At 43.6% G+C, this 21,459-nt stretch overlaps 1 protein-coding gene across 1 annotated transcript in view; it reads left to right on the top strand.

Moving 5' to 3' along the window:
• The first annotated feature begins 2,819 nt into the window (after positions 1-2,819).
• Cdk5rap2 (CDK5 regulatory subunit associated protein 2) overlaps positions 2,820-21,459 on the top strand; it is a 188,342-nt gene continuing 169,702 nt past the window's right edge. The window contains exons 1-3 of the mRNA XM_059255817.1: positions 2,820-3,063; positions 10,876-10,943; positions 13,412-13,479. Of these exons, the coding sequence (XP_059111800.1) occupies positions 3,008-3,063; positions 10,876-10,943; positions 13,412-13,479 (192 nt within the window). The 5' untranslated portion in view covers positions 2,820-3,007. The remainder of the gene's footprint in view (positions 3,064-10,875; positions 10,944-13,411; positions 13,480-21,459) is intronic.

The raw sequence follows: 21,459 nt of genomic DNA, 5'->3' as shown, positions 1-21,459 counted from the left end.
CAGCCAAGAAGCAAACATTGAGGAAGAAGGGAGAAATCAGAATCCTCTTATCCCCTTCAAGTGCATGCCTCCAATGACCTGCCTTCCTTAAAGTAGACCTACCTCTTAAAGATTGCACCATCTTCCAATAGGGACTTAAAAGGATATGGCTGTGGCTTCTGTCACTCAGTTCATCACCAGGGTTGATTTGGCTGGCTAGGCTAGTGCCCCCTTCCTCTCTCACTGCTGTATGTGTGTCCTTCCAGAAGCTGCAGGCTCTACTGAAGATGACAACCTTCCCTGATGGAGGAGAACTATTCTTCCATCAAGGGCATATGAGAAGTTGGGCTCCCCTGCTAGAACTTACAAACAAGTTCTCATGGTCCACCATCTCCTAATAGCATCACAGCTTGTGACCAAATTTTGATATGTGGAACTTTGGATCCAAACTGTAGTGTTGCTCATCTGTATGGGTTGTGGGGACAATCATCCTAGTCCGCTTACTAGTGTCAGGAAGGAAAAATAGACTAGTACAAAGAGCAATGTGAATGTTGTAATCCGTAAAAAGTTATTCTTGTTGTTAGTAATAGCAACTCCACTGTCTCGAGCTGCTACAACTTCAGAGGGTTCCTGCCAAATCAAAAGCATCTGGACACAAACCACTTCCAGCCACGCAGAATGCCCTCGTCCAAAGAAGTAATAATGCTGTCTTTGTGGCTGGATGGCTGTTGTCAAGGAGATGGCTCCAGATAGCCCAGACAGCTGATGGGAGTGATGTCACTTCTGGGCTTGGCAGAAAGAAAAACCACAATGAGAAAAACAGGGCAATGGCCTCTCTGTCTCTAACCATGAATATGCTACAGTAGCAGGAAAAACAACTTCCGATATAGTTTTTCCTTTGTATAACGGATTCTATTTTCAGTTTTCAGGTTCACCAAAGGTTAAGCTCATAATCCACAAACACGGTCTTACTAAATAGGACAAGGGAATAATCCTAGTGGGAACTTCCTATAGGTTCTTTATAGTTCTCTACTCAATTTTGAATGTGGGAAAACCGAAGCACTGAAAGGGGAAGAGGTCACAGAATAAGTAGTAGTTAGAATCTAGGCATCCACAATTCCAGTCCTGCAATCCTATCACAGCCACCTGGAGACGTTCGCTTAAAGAATAGAGTCTGGTGATTATAGCATCTAAGTACTGTGCTATCTACACTAGACTTCATGTCTTTCTTTGATTTCTGTTTCTGTTTTTACATTTCATACATGTATACAGTTTGTAATGATCATATTCATTACCTTCCATTACATTCTCTTGTCCCTATGCACTCCCGATGACTCTGTTCTTTCCAACTAGTCTCTTTCCTACTTTCAGGTCCTTCTTCTCCCTGCTGAGTTTAATTAGGTTTGCTTATATGAGCATGGATGAGGTGTTATTCACTGGAGTATGTGCAACTTACCACGGAAGATAATGACACCTTCTCCTCCAGCAATCACAGATCTCATGTCTGAATTGTAAGTTCTAAGATGGAAAAAGAACTGAACACTTGGGGAATATGGCCTTTCTGAACCATTTAGGGCATTGGAGTTCAGAGGCATCTGGGCTCAAATCACAGCTCTGACTCTTGCCAGTTTGTAAAGAAAGAATGTTTGGGGTTACTGGGGAATGAGAATGAGTATGAACATGTGCACATATAGAATTACTATTGACAGAATTCCTAAAGATATCTCAGGTCATCCTCACAAAAACCTTATTGGATAGGTACTAGCCCATTCTCTCAGATCGAGCACTTGAGCTTGTCCGTCAAAGGCACCCACTCGTTCCCTCAGGACCACAGAATATAGCAGATAAAGGTCTCACCCTACAAGTCCGGAGCTTGTGGTGCCCAGCACAAAGAGCCTTGTAACTGTACAGTGCCCAGTCAAAAAACGGCAGGACAATCTGCATTGCTACTAGGGACCACTGTTCCACACCGATGCATCCTCCCCTTCCCTCCCTCTCTCTCCCCCTCCCTTTTTCTCTCCTCCCTCCCTCCCTTCCGTTTTCTTCCCATTCCTTTCACTGCTGCGTAGATTTATTAAGGAAAAGTGAGGAAAAACTCCTGAGAGTGGGAGGGCTCCAAGGGAGGAGTAGCTGAAATTCCAATTTTGTCAGGACCATTATCTGGAAGGGTACAGAGTGGCTCCTCTCAGAATATCTTCATTCTGTACAAGGTTAAAACATGGTTCCAGAGAACCCAGATCTTGATGCCAGGGCTAAGGATCTGGTTTTAGTGGATAGTAAACTTGTATATTACTTTGGACAAGTCATTTCTTCTCTCTGAGTCTCAGTTTACTGATTGTTGGTGCATGAGTCCTAATGGTAACACAATTCACTGAAGTATGGCTGACCCCTTTATAGGTATGAGGCTTCAAACTCAAACTGTAAATTATTGTTTATACCAGCGCTCCACAGATGGCATTTTTCTAAATCGAGGCAGAACTCAATTATCTGAGTTTCAACATAAGGCAGAAGACTTTAGGGTAAAAGAACCAAGGCGCGAGTGTGGAGTCATGATTATAAAACAGCAAACAGAATTAGAAACTATGAGCTGTCCCACCTCCCGCTTAAATTAACTGACTAGGGCGGACTTTCACCCTCAACAAATATGGCCCCTGTCTTGGCTTCGGACCCAGTGCCCTCACACACAAAAAATGGCGGCTAGCCTCTCTCTTCTTAGTATAACGGGTTCAAAGGAGGAGTTTCTGCCCTGAGTTAAGATGGCGCCTACTCACGCTTTCCCTGCCCTGTTCCAGGCCTGTGCAGGGCGGCTTCACCGCGCGTGCCTGCTGACCCCGCCTTGTTTCCGTAGGAAGAGGCGAGGGAAAGATGGCGGCGGCTGCGGTTTGAATTCCAGCGGCGCCGCTAGACTGAGAACAAGAACTAGGTTCGAAGGGGCGGGACCTGGGGAACCCAGCGCGTCGCGACAGCTTGGGGAACCAGTGGCGCCGCCGCCGCCGCAGACACCGCTGCCACCATCTCTGTGTTCCTGATGGACTCGGGGATGGAATTGGACGTCACCCTGCCTGGGAGCCTCAGCAGCTGCAGGTGTGTCCCTGGCCTTGGGTTCGTGGTAACTGGGCTGGGGTTTCTGTTGATGGTGGTTCTCTCTCCCGAGGCCTTCGGTTTAATTGAGAATGGTCCCGGCTGCTACCCGGGTGTGTTGGGACCTGGGGGTGTCCAGCCAGCTTCACATTCGTTTATGGGATTCTGGAACATACTTTGAGAGAATGTGTAGGATAGGTAAGGGACTTTTTGAAAGAGTGGGAGGAGGTGGGACTAATTGGGATTTCTATTAGTAGGGGCTGGTTGGGACCGGGACCCTAGGGCACTTGGTGATTCATTATTGTTTGGGGGTTTGCATTCATTATGGGGAGTGTAGTTGTTATTTTAGACTTTGCTTATGGGGTCACACAGTAGCCACCCAGGACAGAGAGAGGCATCAGTGCAGGAATTAAGAGCCTTGGCTGGAGATGGACAGAATTGGATTTAAGTCCAGCCTATAAATTGACTGCTGCTCTGTAAAATGGGCTAATGGTAATATGCACCTATGCACTCACATTATTAGATAAGAATGAAAAGAAACAATGGCTGGCCAGCAGTTCTCTTGGCAAGTGTAGAGCTGACCCACGACAGTGTTGAAAAGGATGATCTGTGTTACCATCACTACCACTGCTACAAGTTGTGTCTTCTTTCCAGAGCCTTTGGGACCAGGAATTAGATTACTTTGGACGTTTGGAATGGTTTGTTGGCATGAGAACTAAACTAGCCCAGGGTCTAACTCAATGGATCTGCTAATACACTTCTTTCCTTCCTCTCCCAGCCCTAACAGGACAGATGCTACATTCATTTCTGGTAATTCACCTCTTAACCCACTCTAGGCGATTGCCAGCTTCAGGATGAAGTTCTGTAATGTGGCTTCCAGCTTTCTTCATAGCCTGCTGCATCTACCTTTCTAGCCTCCCCTCTCTCTCTGGTTCCCAACCCTGTCTCTTCCTCAAGCTTTTTGCCCTATGCCTGACTGCCAAACTCTGTGTCAGTGTCAGGCATGATCTTGCTTTGTTATTTCTTGCTCATTTGCCCATCCTTCACCTTTTGCCTTATTAACATCCCTGTACCACTGCTAGGAAACACTCACTGATATTCCCACCTTTGCCTGGGCTATCTGTACTCTTCCAGATACCCTTGCCTGTCACTGTCCGAACCGTGTCAACAGTCATCAGCTCTGTTTAATAGAAATACAACCTGTGGTGTGTATTTAATTAAAAACTGCCTTATAAGCTAGGTGTGGTGGTGTTCACCTTTAATTCTAGCACTCGGGAGGCAAAGGCGGTGGATCTCGGAGTTCAAGGCCAGCCTGGTTTACAGAGCATGTTCCAGGGCAGCGAGGGCTACACAGAGAAACCCTATTCCAAAAAGCCAAAACAACAGCAACAATAACAAAAACTTTCTGGTAGTCACAATTAAAAAAAAGAAAAAAAAAAAAAGAAGTGAAATTCCTTTCTTTGTGGTGCTGGAGGTTGAACTCAGGGCCTCACACGTGCTCAGCAAGTGCTTAATCACAGAGCAGCAGCACCACCATTGGAGGAAGCAGGTGAATTAATAACACACTTTATTTAGCTTAATATTTCTGTATGTAATTTTAGCAAAATCTATAGGAAAACTTGTTGATGAGGTATTTTACACTTTGCAGTCTTTGACATATGGTATGACTTTTTATACTTAAATTCCTTCTCAGTTTAGACAAACTGCATTTCAAGTTATAGTTAATGGTTTGTGTATTGGACAGTACGGGTGTTGGCTGTTAACATATGGTCACCAGATGAGATGGAGACCTATTTTAGAACAGGAACTAGTTTTGTTCATCTTTGTAACCCCACTTCTTGGCCTAGTGTCTGATACACAATAGGAGCAGAGTGACATTTATTAAATCACTGAGTGAAAAATGATTCTCTGAGGGGCTGCTTTTGTTCCCCTGTTACCTGTGGGACCTCTGAAGCTCAGAGAGTTGAAATGGGGTCACATGAAAAGTCCACGATGAATCAGGACTTAAATCCAAGCTTCCTGACTCCAAAGCCTGTCTGCCTTGTGGCTAGTCTGAATTAACCAAATTGAGTAATCAGAAGCCCTTGCAGATCTTCTGGCACTGCACTCACTGGCCCTTTAAGAGTATCAGAAATATTGTGGGAGGAATGGGTCTCCATTAGGTGACCACAACGGGAGAAAAGAGTTCCTGTGATAAAATCATACCTTTCCATTTTAATATGTTGCTTTCTGAGCACTCTTCTCTTGGTAATTTGCAAGCTCTACATTCATAGCCTAAACTGAGCCCAGTTTGTCTGTGAACTTTTGTTTCATTAGGTCAGGGTACACTATTTGCTCCGAACCTAATCCTTGTTCGTGTTTCAAACAGCTTTAATATCCCTGTGTAATTTGGACCCAGGGACCTTGGTCCAGTTAAGACTTTTACATTTTTTTTTATGTAGAAAAACCCTGTGCTTGGCAGTCAGTATGACAGCGCAGAGGACAGTTTAAAACCTTCTTTCAGCCACTTACTAGTTATGCTGCTTTGAATAAGTCCCTTCCCTTCCAAGTAGTTTCCCTTTGTTGATAAACTTATTGGTGGCTGTGCGGATGAAGTAAGAAAGAGTGCACATATGAAGCACCTGGCACATGCTGGAGAAGATGTGAACTCAGCTTGTGTTCCTTACTCATACCACCACGCACACTGTTGGCTATACAGGATCCTCAACACTGCAGCCCTCAGTTCATCTCTTTGTTTACATGCCAAGAGTCTGTCTGTGCTCAGCTGGGAGTGTCCTGGGGCCTGAGCGCAAGCTTATTGAATCACGGGTTGCTCTAGCACATGTCCATTAAGTGCTGGCCGCCGTGGTAGGAGCAGACTGGAAGGAAATGCTTAGCCATATGCACAATTTGATTTGTACCGGGAGAAAGGCTCTGAAAAGAGGACGTGAGGGTGAAATCAGATGAGGGCTTGATGGTAGTGGGAGGGCTAGCGTGGATCCAGGGTATTCGTGGGCCGTGAGGCTTGAGGAGAATGGTGGTTCCTCAGTTAGAAAAGAGTCTGAGTTTGATCCTCAGAACCCATATATAAAATGCTTGGCATGGTGATGTGTACTAGAGAGGCTGAGATCAGAGATCAATTTACCAAGGCATGGTAAATTAGCCAGGTTAGCCCAATCTGCAAACCCTAGGCCCAAGAAAGAAGACCCTGTTTCAAACAAAACAAAACAGCCACGGCAGGAGGCTCCTGAGGAATGGGCTCCAGGTTAGCCTCTCACCTCCAGATATGTCTGCACACTCTTGTGCATGCACCACCCACACTGCCATGTGCCCCAAACATGAACGGGTGCACACACATGGAGAAGTAAAGCTTCCCCATTTAAAGTAAACTACAGAATGTAAATGATGGGCCAACATCACCTTAATCCAAGTATAGCACATTTTCATTATTTGAAAAGAAACCCGTGTCCCCTGGCAATCCTTCCTCATTTTTCTGTTGTCACCTTGTCCCCACATCAGGCCCCCTTGCCCACAATCAATATTTTTACTCATAGTATTGTCTGTTTACATATAATATACCTTACAGTACACATTCTTTTGTGAGATCCACATTGCAGCATGCATCACTGCTTTTTTCCCTTTTGTGTCAAATAATAGTCTTGTTGTACCTATGTACCATGTTTTGTTCATGTCAGTGGATGTTTTGTTTTTTTTTGTCCATTATGAATACTGTTAAGAACCTTTATTTGGATATGAGTTTTATGTGGATGTGAGTTTTCACTGATGTTGGGTTCCACCCAGAAGTAGAACTGCCAGGCTGTATGGGAACTCTGTGCTTGTTATTTGAGGGACTACAGAACACAGTTCCAAAGATGGGGCATCGTTTGTCTCTCTCACCAGCAACGTCTTGCAGGTTCTGGGTTTTTGTACTTCACTAGCACTTTTCATTGGCTTTTTGACTTGAGCAATCATTGCAGGTGTGATATGATACGTCACTGTAGAATTGATCGTTTAGTGCCTGATGATAGTATATATATCTTTTCATGTGCTTCTTAACCATTTGTATGTTTTCTTTGCTGACATGTCAGTTTAAAAAATGTAAATTATTTCAGCTTGGCAATTTCACTTCTTCATATCTGCTCTAGAGGCATCCTCATACATGTACACAGTGGGACCAGTGTACAGATATTCATACAGCATGGTTTTTAAAAGAACTGCTTGGAAACAAGTTGAATTCCTGTTAGCAGGGGATTGGGTAAATACACATCCTTTCAAAAGCGTCTTTCAGACTGTTTACAACCCACTGCTGGCTCTTAAAAGTCAGCTTCCTAGGTTACAGCCAGACCTTTTAAAAGTAGGACAGAACAGAGACAGTTTCAGGCATTAAGGAATTCTTTTATGGATCATTGCCAGTAAAGTTTGAAAATTACTGCTGCAGAATGCTTGGTAGGGTTACAAATGTGGACACAGACCCATGTGTATAGTCACGAAAACTTTAGGATGAATCTGTAGCTAAAAGAAGGGTGGTGTAGAGTATCACACACTGTGATTGCAGTGTGTATGTGTGTGTGTGTGTGTGTGTGTGTGTGTGTGTATGTGTGTGTATGTGTGTGTGTGTATGTGTGTATGTGTGTGTGTCCGTCCTTTTCTGTCCCTGTCCCTTCATGCATCTTTCTCTACCTATTGCTCCCCACCTTGGTTTTTGAGACAGAGTTGCTCATTGAACCTGGAGCTTGCATATTTTGGCTAGACTGGCTGATCAGCAAGCCCCCACTTGCACATTTTAGCACCATCCCTACCAGTGATGGCGTTACAGGTATGTGCCATTATACCCGGCTTTTACATGGGTTCTTGGTATCCAAACTGAGCTGTTTATGCTTGTACAGTGAACACTTTGCCCACTGAGCCATCTCCCCAGCCTGCATTTGTCTTCTTTTAAACCAGAAAATAAAACTATGATTCTCTGCATATAAATGCCCAGGAGAAGGCCAGCAGGCACCTTTTTTCTGAAGTCAGTGGTTTCCTCTTAAGTAACTGGGTTGGGAATCGCTAGTGAGAAAGAGCTTTAGGTATATCTGATTTTTATCTTTATGCATTACTTCTCTAATTAAAATTCATGTCATACAGTGAAAAAGAAAGTTCAGAGACAAACAATAGTGAATTTGTTCATGCAATTGGTTTTTCAGGATGGTGTCCAGTTCTGCCCCAGCTCTGATGGCACTGCCAGTGAAAAGCTTAGTCTCCTTTGGGTCTTCTAGTGCACAAGGATAATTATTTCTGGCAAATAGAAGCACAGAAAAAGATGGCTTCTCTAGAGAGGCAATAAAATAAGACAGGAGGATGAGGTAGAGAAGTGCCCTTCCCCCTGGTGCCCAAGGCCCACCCTCTTGGCACATGGTAGGTGCTCAGCATTTTATGAATGTTTGTCCATTCATTCAGTAAAGAATAGTGGCCATGGCCTGTGCTGAGGACCAGAAGACCCTTCCTCTTCTCATTCATTCTGCATCATCCCTACCCCTGGCATTAGGAGGCCAGAGTAGTGAGGATGTGCAAAGTGTGGGAAGTGAAATCATGCCAGTGTAGGCTTTCTGCCTTTACTTTTGGAAACCTATGTTTTCATCTAGAAAGAAAGAAAGAAAGAAAGAAAGAAAGAAAGAAAGAAAGAAAGAAAGAAAGAAGGAAAGAAAGAAAGAAAGAGAAAGGAAGGAAGAAAGAAAGAAAGGAAGAAAGAAAAAACATTTAAAAAGTAGCACCCATTCAAAAGATGGTGGCCAAACTCGATTTTAGTTTTTAAAATTCAGTTTAGAAAATGGACTTTGTCCTTTTAGTGATGCTTATTGGAAGAAGTAGAAAATTAAGATGAAGGGAAACATCTTATTTCCCTGCGAGTGATACTTTTGGTTCTTCGGAATATTTTCTTGGTGTTAGGTATTTGTAGCTCACCACCTTTCTAAAAAAGATGTAGAATGACTTTACATATGATTTGTCATGATTGAAGACATGTTCTACTTAGGTTTCCCCAGTTATTTTTATAGCTGACCTTCTTTAAGTGCTCATTTTCTTGGTGTTGGATTTTTGTTTTTCCAGGTTTTTTCTTGGTGTGATCTTGAAGCTCTTGTTTCGGTTCAAAGTTTGTTGATCAGGAATTGTCTGAGATGGGACATGTTCATGGAGTTAGATGCAGGAAAACAGGTTTGCCCTGGAGTCATGTAGAGCTTTCTTTAAATCTTCTTTTTATGTTATATCAGGGAGGTGTTAGACATTGTCTTGGTCAGAGTAACTTTTGCTGTGATGAAACACCATGACCATAGCAACTTGGGGGTGGGGGAGGGCTTATTTCACTTACACTTTCAAGTAACAGTCCATCACTGAACTTGCATAGGACAGGAAACTGGAGGTGGGAGCTGATGTAGAAGCCTTGGAGGAGTGCTGATTACTGGCTTGTTCCTCATGGCTTCCTCAGCCTGCTTTCTTATAGTACCAGGGACCACCAGCCCAGGGTTGGCACCACCCATATTGGACTGGGCCTTCCCCCATTAATCACTAATTAAGAAAGTGCCTTACAGTTGGATCTTCTCAATTGAGGTTCCCTCGTTTCGGGTAACTCTAGCCTGTGTCAAGTTGACGGCACAGACATAAAAGGCCTGGATTCTAGACTTGGTTCTTCACTTTGCTTCAGGGCCTTCCTTTAGAAAATGCATGCACCTTCAGGGAATGGGCAGTTGGAACAAGTGTAAATATTTTATAAATTGCAAAGCACCGAGTGTGTGAGGGTGACAGTGATATTCTGCTCTTGTTGGGGAAGCAGCATAATCTGCCAGGCATCTTGTTGGGTACCACGTGTCTTGATTACTTTTTACCAAGCCTGTTGCTCTGTGAAATAGCTGGTGTTCTCCTATTGGAGTGGAAAAACTGTGAGACTGGGAGAGGTGCAAACAGGACTTAGAACAGACTGCAGGGGTGTGTCTGTTGTAGTTTAGATTTCTGTCACTGTCCCCAAATCCTCACTGAACTTCATTAGGCAATATGACAATGACAGTGTCGTAGATCAATGACTTCTGCATTTTTATTTGATGTTCCTCAAGTCTGAATTTGTGTCTGTATTAATAAACTTTTCTATTTCTGTGATAAGACTCCATGACCAAGGCAGCTTACAGAAAAAAATAAGTTTATTTGGCACTTACAGTTTTACAAGGTTAGATCTGTGACCATCATAGTGGGAAGCATGGCGGCAGGCAGGCATGGCACTGGAGCAGTATCTGAGGGCATATGTCATGAGACAGCAATCACTGGGCTGAGAGAGGGAAACTGGGAGTGGAATGGGCATTTGAAGCCCCATAGCCTTCCCCAAGTGACATACCTTCAATAAGGCCATACCTCCTAATCCTTCCCAAGCAGTTCCATTGACTGGGGACCAAGTATTCAGATATATGAGCCTACTGGGGTTATTCTCATTCAAACCACCATAGTGCCTAATTTCTAGAAGTTTAACTTTTGATTGTGATGACCAGTTGATGATGTCTAACAGATAAAATAAAAAACCCAAGCGGCTTTTAACTGGCATAGTGCCTCCACTTAGTACATACTTATAGGTTAAATAGCTAAATGACTGTCCACCATGAATGTCACTCAGTTATGAGAACTGGAACTCAGAGAAGGGCTCTCAGCCCTAAAGCCTGAATTCTTCAAGTTCACTGCTTACTACTCCCTGGGCAGCTCAGCACTGTTTCCTTCTTGGCCATGACCCAATGACTGTTACATGAGGTCCATGCTGTCTTACAGGTCTCTTTTGATCAAGTGCTAGATCATCTCTCATCCCACTGTGCTCTCTCCTAGTGGCCTTCACCCTATTCTGCCAAGTGATCTGGATGGCATCAGTGACACTGCTGGCTTGGGAAATGGAGGTAAGCGTGCAAACCAAAAAAAAATCAGGAGTAGGCTAAGACCATGAGCATCTGAGGCCTGGACTTAGCATCTATTGCTCTGGGGCCAAGAGCTCACCTGGCCTGGTCCACAGTGGCACTCAGCATCTTGTACACATGTGCTGATTTGCTTTTTAACTCTACATAAACATGGACTAGAAGAGTCCATGTCCTTAGACTTGAGTTTACTTCCTGTTAATAAACAGCTATGTGGAGGCTGGACATTGAATTGGTACCAGCTCTGACACTCGGTTCTGTTGGTTTCTACTGCTGAATGCTTCCGGCCCAAGAGAGTTGCTGTCTGGATTTCATTGTACCAGGACTTTCTAGCAGGCTGCGGGCTGGGGTCTAGTCTCAGGAAGTAGCTGCTCAGAATGTAGGTGGTGTTGCTCAATAAATTGGTAGCATGTTATGTTTAAACTAGATTATGGGAGACTTCAGTCTGGGTCTTGCATTCTTCATCATTTTCATTCTAGAAGAAGTTGTGCCATCCTTTCATTCTAGAAGAAGTGTGTGCCATCCCAAGTGTCTGTGTGGATAGTGCTTATAATTTGCATTGCTAAACTATCTTAGAGGTATTTTGACTTGTGCTTGTTTTCTCTTCTCTAAAGTCAGGAGATATGTGCAAAAAGAAGCTTTTGGAGCAGTCAGAATGAGAATGAGAAGGTTTATTTCTAGGAAGTGGTATAACATAATAGGCTATCCCTAGGTTTTCCTTTGGGACCTGTTAACTTTTACCTGAAACAAAAATTTGATGAGCAGAAAGTTGTGAGGCCTGCCCTCAAATCAGCCCAGGATGTACTTGCCTTCTTGGCAGACTCTGGCCAAGCATTGGGATTCAACTTGGAATATCATTGCCTTCAGACTGAGAACAGATAGACACGAAGTTACTCTGATAAATCATTTGATCGAGGTTAGGAACAGAGATGTGTTCGGTGCTGTGATAAGGATGGGGTAGGAAGGGAGTCAGGTGAGCGTTGCCCAAGACACTGGAGCTGAGACTTGGCATGGGACTGAGGTAGGGGAATGATGGGATCAGTTTCTCCAACACACGTGGCCGAGCACCGACTGAGGACAGAAGACAAACCCCTGTGCCCTTAGGGACACAGTACCCTGCACATTATCTCTGTCCACACTTGCCTGGCCTGGGGTCTTCTGTTCTCTCTGCCTGCCTCTGCCTGCTGTGTTGAGAACTCAGCTCAAAGCTCTCTACCTTCTTTGGCTTTCCCGGATTACTTACCATCCTCTCTCGTCTGAGCATTATTTATATTTGTTTTCCTTATTCCTGTTGGCCTCTTTCCAAGTATCCAGAATCAAACACATCCTCACTCGTTCTCACTCATCCCATCCTGGCCGGAGTCCCGGGACTCTGGCCTGGGTTATCCCAGTTGTCCTCTAGCTGTTGCCATTCTTTCTCTGCTGGACCCCTTACAGTCTGTTCTCAGAGAGGCAGCCAGAGGGAGCCTGAATCTCTTCATGTTGCTCTCACTCAGTCCTCCAAACAGCAGTGCAGTGGTTAGCTGAACCCGCCAGGCCAGCCTCACTTTACATTTCTCTATCCCAAATCACCCTTTAGCATAGTAAGTGATCACCCAGTTTTGTCTCTTTCCTCCCTCCAGGATGGCTGTATTTGTTTCTTGTTGTAGGCAGACCCAGAAAGCCCTGGCAGGAAGCAACCTTTCAGTGCAGCTTTGTCAGAGAGTGGATTGATTGTTCAGTCTTTCTGACACACTAATCAGTGTCATGATAGTTTGTTTTGCTCTGTTTTGCCCACTTGCCTGGGAACCTCTTGGGTGTAGAATCACTGTCTCCTTTACTATTGTTGTCCAGAGCTCAGGCTGGTGCTCGGTGCAGGGCAGGTGAGTGGTAAATGTTTTAATCAATTAAGGAAGCTCTGGAGAGACTGGGTCCCAGCCAGGCCTGTATTCACTCCTCAGCAGAGTTGGAGTTTTCTGCCGTTGCCTTCTTTGGGAAGGAAACCTTCCTTGGAACATAGGTTCTGTGTTTATGAGTCGCTTTAGGAGGCTTTTCTTGTGTGACAGTAGAGGTTGAGTAGCCATGGCAGATTTTAGCCCCAAATTGTCATTGGTGTTTTAAGAAAGTTTGCCAACTCTGCTGTCAAGTCAGTCTGGTTCTGTCTCTGTTACTGACATGTGAGGAGGAGGACGTACATGTCAGGACGTACTTCATCACATGCCCCATGTAGTTTTGGGTTCATCCCTTGACATATGTGGCTACATTGGGATCAATGTAGGTAACTTGGCAGTATTGAGAATGTAGCCATTAGAGTGTTCTCTGGACTCAAATCAGTAAATGCCAACAAGCAAGAAGTGCCTGCAGGTACACTGAGTGCTACTCTGATTTTCTCTTCTGGGCTCTCAGCCCCAGTAGGAATGTTGGGCAGCCTGAATACCCTAATGATTTTCTTTGTCTGGTTTGCCTTCCTATAGTGCTCCCAAACGTGTCAGAAGAAAAGGTCTCTCCCACCAGGGCCCGGAACATGAAGGACTTTGAAAATGTAAGTGAAGATACCAAATCCTCCCCTGCTCTAAGAATTCATATCTGCTGCCACCATGTAGCCAGAGCAGGAGAGAACTGTTGCTCAAAAACTGTTTGAGTAATGCCAGAGGTGGGCATGGGAGGGTGATATATGCCTTGTGGTGGGGCTTTCGTTCCTGGGGCCTTCTCTGTGAGGTGTTAACATGTACACACAACCAGTCTGTCATAAAGGTTCTGGTAGGTTCTGACAGGTAATTGGTTTGTTTCTGGTGTTTTGAAGATGAGAGTGTTGCCACACTGGTCAGCGAAGTGGAGCTGACAATGTCATAGGTACATGATTTATAAACCCTCATTGGTCCTTGCTACAACTCATGAGGTATTTTAGCTGCATTTTACAAAGGAGTTCTCAGAGTAGGAGAGACTGATTTATGGTCATATAATAAATCATAAGAGGCAGAACTGGTATTCAAATTCACTTTTTAGAAAATGAATATTCTTTTAAGATTTATTTTAATCTATTTTTTGAGTGTGTTATATGTGCATGTTGTGTGTGTATGTAGTGCATGCATGTGAATATGCTAATGTGTGTGTCTGTGTGGGTGTGTGTAAAGGCCAGAGGAAGATGGCAGCTGTTTTCCTTTTACTGTCTGCCTTATTTCCTTGAGACAAGATCTCTCACTGAACCAGAAGCTTTTGCAGCTAGGCTGGCAGGCTGACTGGCTGGCCCCCAAAATCCCAGGATTTGTCAGTATTGGTAATGCAGTAATTTAGAGCATCTCTGCCCCTTCCAGTGCTGGGCTTGCAGGCATGCATGGCCCTGCCCAGGTTTGTATTTTTTTAAGTGGGTGCTAGGGATTTGAATTCAGATCCTGATGCCTATATAACAAGAATTCCACCCCCTGAGCTGCCCAGGTTTTTTTTTTTTTTTTTTTTTTTTTAAGTGGGTGCTGGGGATTTGAATTCAGGTCCTGATGCCCATATAACAAGAACTCCACCCCCTGAGCTCACTTAGCATTACTGTTCTGCTGCATTGTCCCTCCCTGTCATTTTGTAGACTTCGGGGCTGGTGAATGGAGTGTGGGTAGCCTGTACCCAATGCTGTGCTGTAATTGTCAGAGAATGGATTACTGGTGACAGATTTGGCTTTGATGCTCAGTGTCTTCCAACATTGTGCCTTTCATTTGTTAGCAGAGGGGGCTTGTTGTCAAGTAACAGGAAAATAAGGTTACTTTCCCAATTCCAATTCTCTTTAACAAGTTACCTGCTCAACACTCTCATTTATCATGGGAAGAATTAAACTCTTCTTCATTTGTAACCAAATGAAATCCATACTATGCAAGACACAGGAGATATTTATCAGAGAGAAGATGGAGGACACAGAGAGAAGGACGCCTACAATTATGCCTCTCTCTCCCCAGTTGTCTTTGCGGAACAGAGTGGTGCTGTCTCTGGATTTAATTTAGAATACTCATTACTGCTAATAGTTATCTGCAAACCACCAGTGACCAATTGAAGAAATGACTTGTCAGATCTCTAATGGAAACAAGTAATTTTTGAGCTTTGAGTTGTTATAATTTCAGCTGTACATGCGCTGTTACGCTGTGGGGTCTGGGGCCTGAACTGAATGAGATTTGATTGTTCCACATCATGTATAATTAAAATATGTTCTCCTGTTAAATGCTTGTTCTTATTTGATCATAAGAGTAATAATAGCTGGTGTTTAGGCCCTGGCTCCGAGCTGGGCACTTTCAGTATGAATCTCTTCATAGACATCCTTTTAATATTAAAGCATCTTTGCAAGGTCAAGAGTTATTATTTATTGTTGAAGAACACAGTTTTAAATTTCATTATCAGATGAGGAAATTTAGCAGCATTGTATAATTTTGGCTTTGCATCGGCCTTTTGAACCCAAAGGAATACTGAATACTGAATCCTGCCCTATTTAAGATACATAAGAGATACTGAGGCTTGGGGATGTAATGTAGCAAAGGTGTTCTCAGAGGACCTAAGGACCACAACTTCTCCACATACAATGTCTGTTGATGCCTTTTTGCTGGTGACTTTCGGCCAGCCGCTTGACCTCCCTGTATTTCCTCTCCTTTACAGTGGGCTGTTAGGAGGATGAAGCCTCTGTCCTATCATTGAGTACACCCATGTGTCTGGTGGCCCTCCTTCTTCTTACTGTCTTATTACTGTCATTTTTCTCAGCTCTGTCTTGTGATTGAAATTTCTCTTGCTCAGACTGTTCTTGATGGCCAAAATCTCATTTTTCTTGAAGGTGAGGGAGAGCTTTCTATGCCAATATGTTTTAGAATTTATGTTTTTTCTTTATGACTGTGGTCCTTTGGCTGCTGTTAGGTTTTTATGGCATTAATATTTTTTATTGTAGCATTTTCGAGAGCAAATTCTGCAGCTGAAATTGAAATGACCACACTGTTCTCACTGTCTCCCTTTCAGGTCTTTATAAGTCACTGAAATTTTTCATTTGGCCTGAGCTACATTTTGTAGCTTCAATCTCTGTGGTGGTACTCTGAGCTTTCTGGGAGATGCTTATAGGAAAAGAACTTGGCATCTAAAGCGGGATTTAAAGCGTCATGCATATTAGAGGGAGACAGAATAATTTTGAGTTAAAAAGAAAACTCCTGCTTTTCTCCTTCTAGTTTCAGGTGACTACTGTGTGATCAGCAGCAGTTGCGTTTAACTAGAGTTTAGGAAGTCATTGATCTGCTTGTGGTTTTGCTTAGAGTTTATCTGTTCAATAAACAGTTTCACAAGGAAAAGCCAGGTTGTCTGTCAGGGGTTGGGGAATCTGCAGTGGGTTCTGCTCAGGTAAGTTTCCCTGTTATGGTCTGATTGGAAAGATGGATAGGAAGACAGTTTGGTGATGCAGTGAGTGCACAAGCAGAGGGTACTGTGTGGTCGCCTGTGGATATCATGGACAGGTAGGGGTTGGGCAAGGGAAGAGGGCTTGGAGATACTATGTAGACAAAGATTCACATGTAGTGTTGAGAGAACATGTTAATAAAGCCAGGAAACTAAGAATGTTTTGCTCAAAATGATGCTATCTCAAGGAAATAAAGCTTAGAAGTAGGTCCAGTTCTGGACTCTTACACTGCTGACTTTTGTCTTGAAGGAGAAAGGGGACCAGTAATAGATAAGGGAAGTAAATGACCAGAAATTGTGCTTTCAAAAGATTACCCAACTCTGTGAATGTAAGGAGTAGAGTTTTGAGGGGGACAAGGCTGGTGGCAAGGTGATATGGTTAGAGGAGACCTGAGGGGTCTAGTATGGAAAGAGCAGAGCCAGACCCTAGGGCATGAAAGAGATGAATGCAGAGTGGATTCCAAGCATGGAGGCAAGAGATATGGAGAGTAGGTTAGATCACGAGCTTAGAGATATGGAGAGTGGAATCAAGACATGGGGTGAAGAGGGAAGCTGTGGAGAGTGAGGTTTTAACATGGAGGCCAGAGATGCAGAGACCTGAGTCAGAGCATAAGAGAGATGTGAAGAGAGTGTGGTCATAGCTGCAGAGCTAGAGGAGCTCTGGTCATTTGACAAGCCAGGGCCTGGAAGCCCAAAGGGCTAGGGACTCACTCAGCCTTTGAACTCAAGCCTTATGGCACAAGATCTTCCTTGGGGTTTCACAGTGTTGTACAAACACTAATGTGAATACTAAGCTCCTTCCTTTGTGTGTTGAAACTGATACCTGGTCACTGACTGTATTGACTGATGATAAAGTCAGCTGTACATATGGAAGGCCTTATTTAGTTCACTGGAAGCCTGATTTTGAGCTTTCTTGATGTTGTGTAGTAGGGTGTTTGGAGCAAACGGGACCTGGTGAAGTCAGCATTTTGTGAAGGCCTGTGTTTATCTACTGGTACCTGGACTAGGCACATTGTCCCTTAAAAAATGATTGTGGATGAATGGGGAAGACCCCATATCTGGTGTGAAGAGAAGAGTTCAACTCTGGTTTTTGACAGAGAGTGGCATGAATAGTTTCCCTTTCAATTGTTCTCATGGAAGCATCAGTGAGGGACCAGTGTTCAAATGGGTTGGTTGGATCTTAATTGCTTCCTATTAGACCTTCAGGTTTCTCATTTCTCAAAGTTACATATGAGACTGTGGTAACTGTCCTTGTGTATATTGTCTTTATATTTGCATACTTCTTTTTTGGGGGGATAAATGACTGGAAATGGGAGTTCTGGATGCCCCAAGCTTTAAATCAAAATCACATGTAGGCCAACAGTAGACCCTAGAGTAGGATTGACTTCCCACTGGTGTCTTCTCCAAGGAACAGGGAGAAACCTGGGTAGGTGAGACTGAAAAGCTGGTCTGCATCATGTCCCAACCTGATCTATTAGAGATTCTGGAGTTCTTAGGTCAAAGCCTTTATTCCTACTTGTTGAAAAGCTTGGCCTCAGCTGAGGCAGTTGCTCAGATTTGAGTGTCTAATCTGATTGGCAAGGTTCGTATCTTGAAATTTACTCTGTAATACCCGTGCTTCAGGTCGTTTGTCACTGGAGAGCAGCCCCCTTATTCTCTACCCCATGTCTACAGTCTGTCAGCTTTCAGAATCACTGTGATGTGTGACCAGCATGGATTTTAAGGTGATGAAATTGGGTTTTAGATCTCATTTGATAACTTACTGACCGGTGGTCCTTTATAGGTGGCTTCTAGAACTTCCTGTGAAAGTGAAGCTAGTGGGGTATTTCAGAGTTACATAGCATTTTTTGAGTCTTGGTATAGGAATAACCTAGCATCATGTCCAGCCTGCTGAAGTCTGCCCTAAGCTGATGGTTTCTAGCCACTGCCCCAAGTTCTGCATATCAGTTTCTGTTTTCTGCTGGTCCTTTTGTGTTTCATTGTCCTTGAAATAAAATTCCTAAGTCCTTGCCATGGTCCACAAGGTCCTGCCCAATGTGATCGGCAGTTCCTTGTTGCTTGGTGCTCGACATGTTCCTGTCTCTGTGGCACAAAGTACTCCATCACACAAACTGCTCTTCCCCACCACACCCAGCTTCTTCCTGTGTCAGGGCCTTCATGGATGCTCCACCCTGGCCTGGGACACTGTGTCTCCCTTTCCTTGGTTGTCTGGACCTTCATGTCTTAATTTTAATTTGACCTGCTTAGAAAGGCTATCCCTAGTGCTGTGTCCCAGTTCATTATTTTGTCTTCTAGCAATCAGTCAGCACCCTGTCTTTTTCAGTCAGGCTCTTACAGCTGTTTGTCATTATGTATGTATTTGTATACATGCTAACATGTATCACTTTTCTGTCTTGTACTCAACACTGAACCTAATAAAATAGTAGACTTTTAACAAGCATATGTTGACTGAATGAGGAACTTCACGACATACTGAACCACTAGGCTTTGATTGCTTCCTCTGTAGAATGGGAAACATAGTATTTATCTCATAAGCTTGTGGTGAACACAGTGCCTGGCATATCGGGCCTTCAGCAAATAGGTTATTCTATGGCAGTTGTTAATAAAATGAATGGAGATAGCACAGCTAGACAGAGACAGATTATAATGAGGATGGGGCATGTGGAACCAGAGTGACAGGAAAGAAAAGCAGAAATGAAAAGGAGGTGAGGCTAGAGTGGGGAGAGTGGGGAGCAGGGCAGAGGAACAAGAACCTGGTGGGATACAGACAGGTGGGAGTAGCCGAGCCTAGAGTGCACAGAAGGAGGTCACAGCCACTCTTTGTGGACTTATGTATATGACAAGGGCTCTTTGCAATGTCCAGGAGTCAAGTTTGGCTTTTGACTGCTAATTGTCGGGCACAGGGATTTGTGGAGTGGCATGGCATAGATTGAGCCTTCTGAGTTCCCATACTTCTGTGTGTCCTGGCCATGCCCTCCAAAAACCTGGCCAGATGGTTGGCTGGGCAGTCTAAATTTTTACAATCTTTTTGAAGGCCATTTGGAAAGAGATTTTGATAGTCATAAAGATAAAATTGCTCTTGAGCCCAGTAATCCATTTTGGGGAAATTTATCCTAAACAACCAACCCACTGGAAGGGAAAGAAAAAAAATTTCTGTTCATGAAGGTATTTCTTGCCACATTGTGTATAATTGTGAAAAATTGGGAGCAAGGGAAATTATATTTTACATTTGCCGTCTCTTTTACTCTTTGGAGCAAGCTTGTTTTGAGGCTATTTCACAAATGAGGAAGCGGCGGTTGCAAAGATGAAATGACCTGCCTGTGAGCCTGGTATGAGTTTTGACTTTATCTTTCAGGTTGTGAAGCCTGTGCACTTTTTACCACAACACACTGAACCCATGAATGCTCAGTAGAGTAATGCTGAGTAGTTGACTTTTACTCAAGTCAGGAAAACTTTATGCTATCTATGTGTGTGTGTGCACATATGTTTATGTGTATGAGAGTGTGTGTTCATGTGTATATGTGTATGTAAAGGTCAGAGGTCATCATTGAATGCCTTTTGCAATCTCTTTCCACCTTGTATTTTGAGACAAAAGTTTCTCACTGAGCTTGGAAATTACTGATTCAGCCAGCAAGTGCCGAGAATTTTTCCTGTCTTTATCTCAGTAGTGTAGGATTACTGGCTTACATTGCCACCCCTGGCTGCTTTAAATGGGTGCTGGGGGTCAGGCTTGGATCTTTATGTTTGCATAACAGGCAAGCATTTTACTAAGTTATTTCCCCATCCTAGTGGAGTCTTTTAAAGTGATAATTAGCACACACATAGTGCATAGACTCACATGGAGGCAAAATAACTATATATAATCTTAAATAGAGTGGTAATTATGTTTACCTCTGTAACAGCATAAAACATACCTAAGATGTAATATTGCATGAAAGTAATGGAATCTACAAACTCACCTACGTTGTGATGCTGTAAATGTTTATTTATGAACAAAGACTGAAAAGCATATGCAGAGAACTGACTGATGAGGTGGTTATGCGCCATGTTATATAGTTGTTTTTAAACCAGCTTCTTTTTTAGATTTAATTTTATTTAAATTATGTGTGCATGTGTGTGCGCGTGTGTGTGCGTGTGTGTGTGTGTGTGTGTGTGTGTGTGTGTGTGTGTGTGTGTATGTGAGGATATGCACATGTGTGCAAATGCCCAGAGAGGCCAGAGGTATGCGATTCCTCTGGAGTTGGAGTTACTGGCAGTTATATGCTGTCTAATGTGGGTGCTGGGACTCCAACATAGGTCTTCTGGAAGAGCAGTACATGCCCTTAACCACTGAGCCATCTTTCCAGCCCTTAGTTTTTTGTTTGTTTTGAGACAGGTTTTTTTCTCTAGTCACATAGCTGTTGCACTCACTATGTTGCCCAGGCTAGCCTTTAACTCGCTGTGATTCTCTAGCTTCAGATGTCTGAGTACTAGGATTGTTGGCGTGAGCTATCATGCTTGGCTGGGATCCATGATATTACTGCTGCAGTTTTGTTTGTGAATCAATAGATATTTGCCTAGGAAAGTGTTCTTGATGGTTTGACGACTCTGGGGAGTGGATTGGCATCAGAAATAAATTCCAAAGCGTCCTCCTCACTTCACTAACTCATTTGGCTGCTGTTGGCAGAGTATTCTTATACACGGTATTGCTCACCAGAGATGAAATTTGGGAGGCAAGAGTGCATGGGCTTCATTATGTCTGGGTGAGATAAGAATTTTTGTACATGCAAAGAGGGTAAAAAAATGTTAACTCAAAGCTGTGCTTGTGGAGGGCTACAGTGAGAAACGGCTTCTTTTAAAAGCTCTGCCCTATTTACGGTTTGCTAAGTGCGAGGCTCTGCCAGGTGCTTAGCTCATTTAGTTGTCACAACATCCCTTCAAGGTAATTGATTTTATTCTCATTTTAGAGATGAGCCAACAGTGACTCAAAGATGTTAAATAATCTTCCCAAGGTCACACGACTCAGAAGCAGCAGCAGAGTTGGTTTCTGCCACCCCAGAGCCCTTGCTCTGAAAGAATGACTTGCTAGGCCTTTGGCTTTGGAGCTCTGACAAGCCAGGAAACAGAGGGAGGTACT

This window comes from Peromyscus eremicus, chromosome 2, assembly GCF_949786415.1.
Source record: "Peromyscus eremicus chromosome 2, PerEre_H2_v1, whole genome shotgun sequence".
Taxonomy (NCBI): Eukaryota; Metazoa; Chordata; class Mammalia; order Rodentia; family Cricetidae; genus Peromyscus; species Peromyscus eremicus.
The sequence above is the reverse complement of the archived record's forward strand: the minus strand, read 5'-3'. Positions and strand labels throughout refer to the sequence as shown.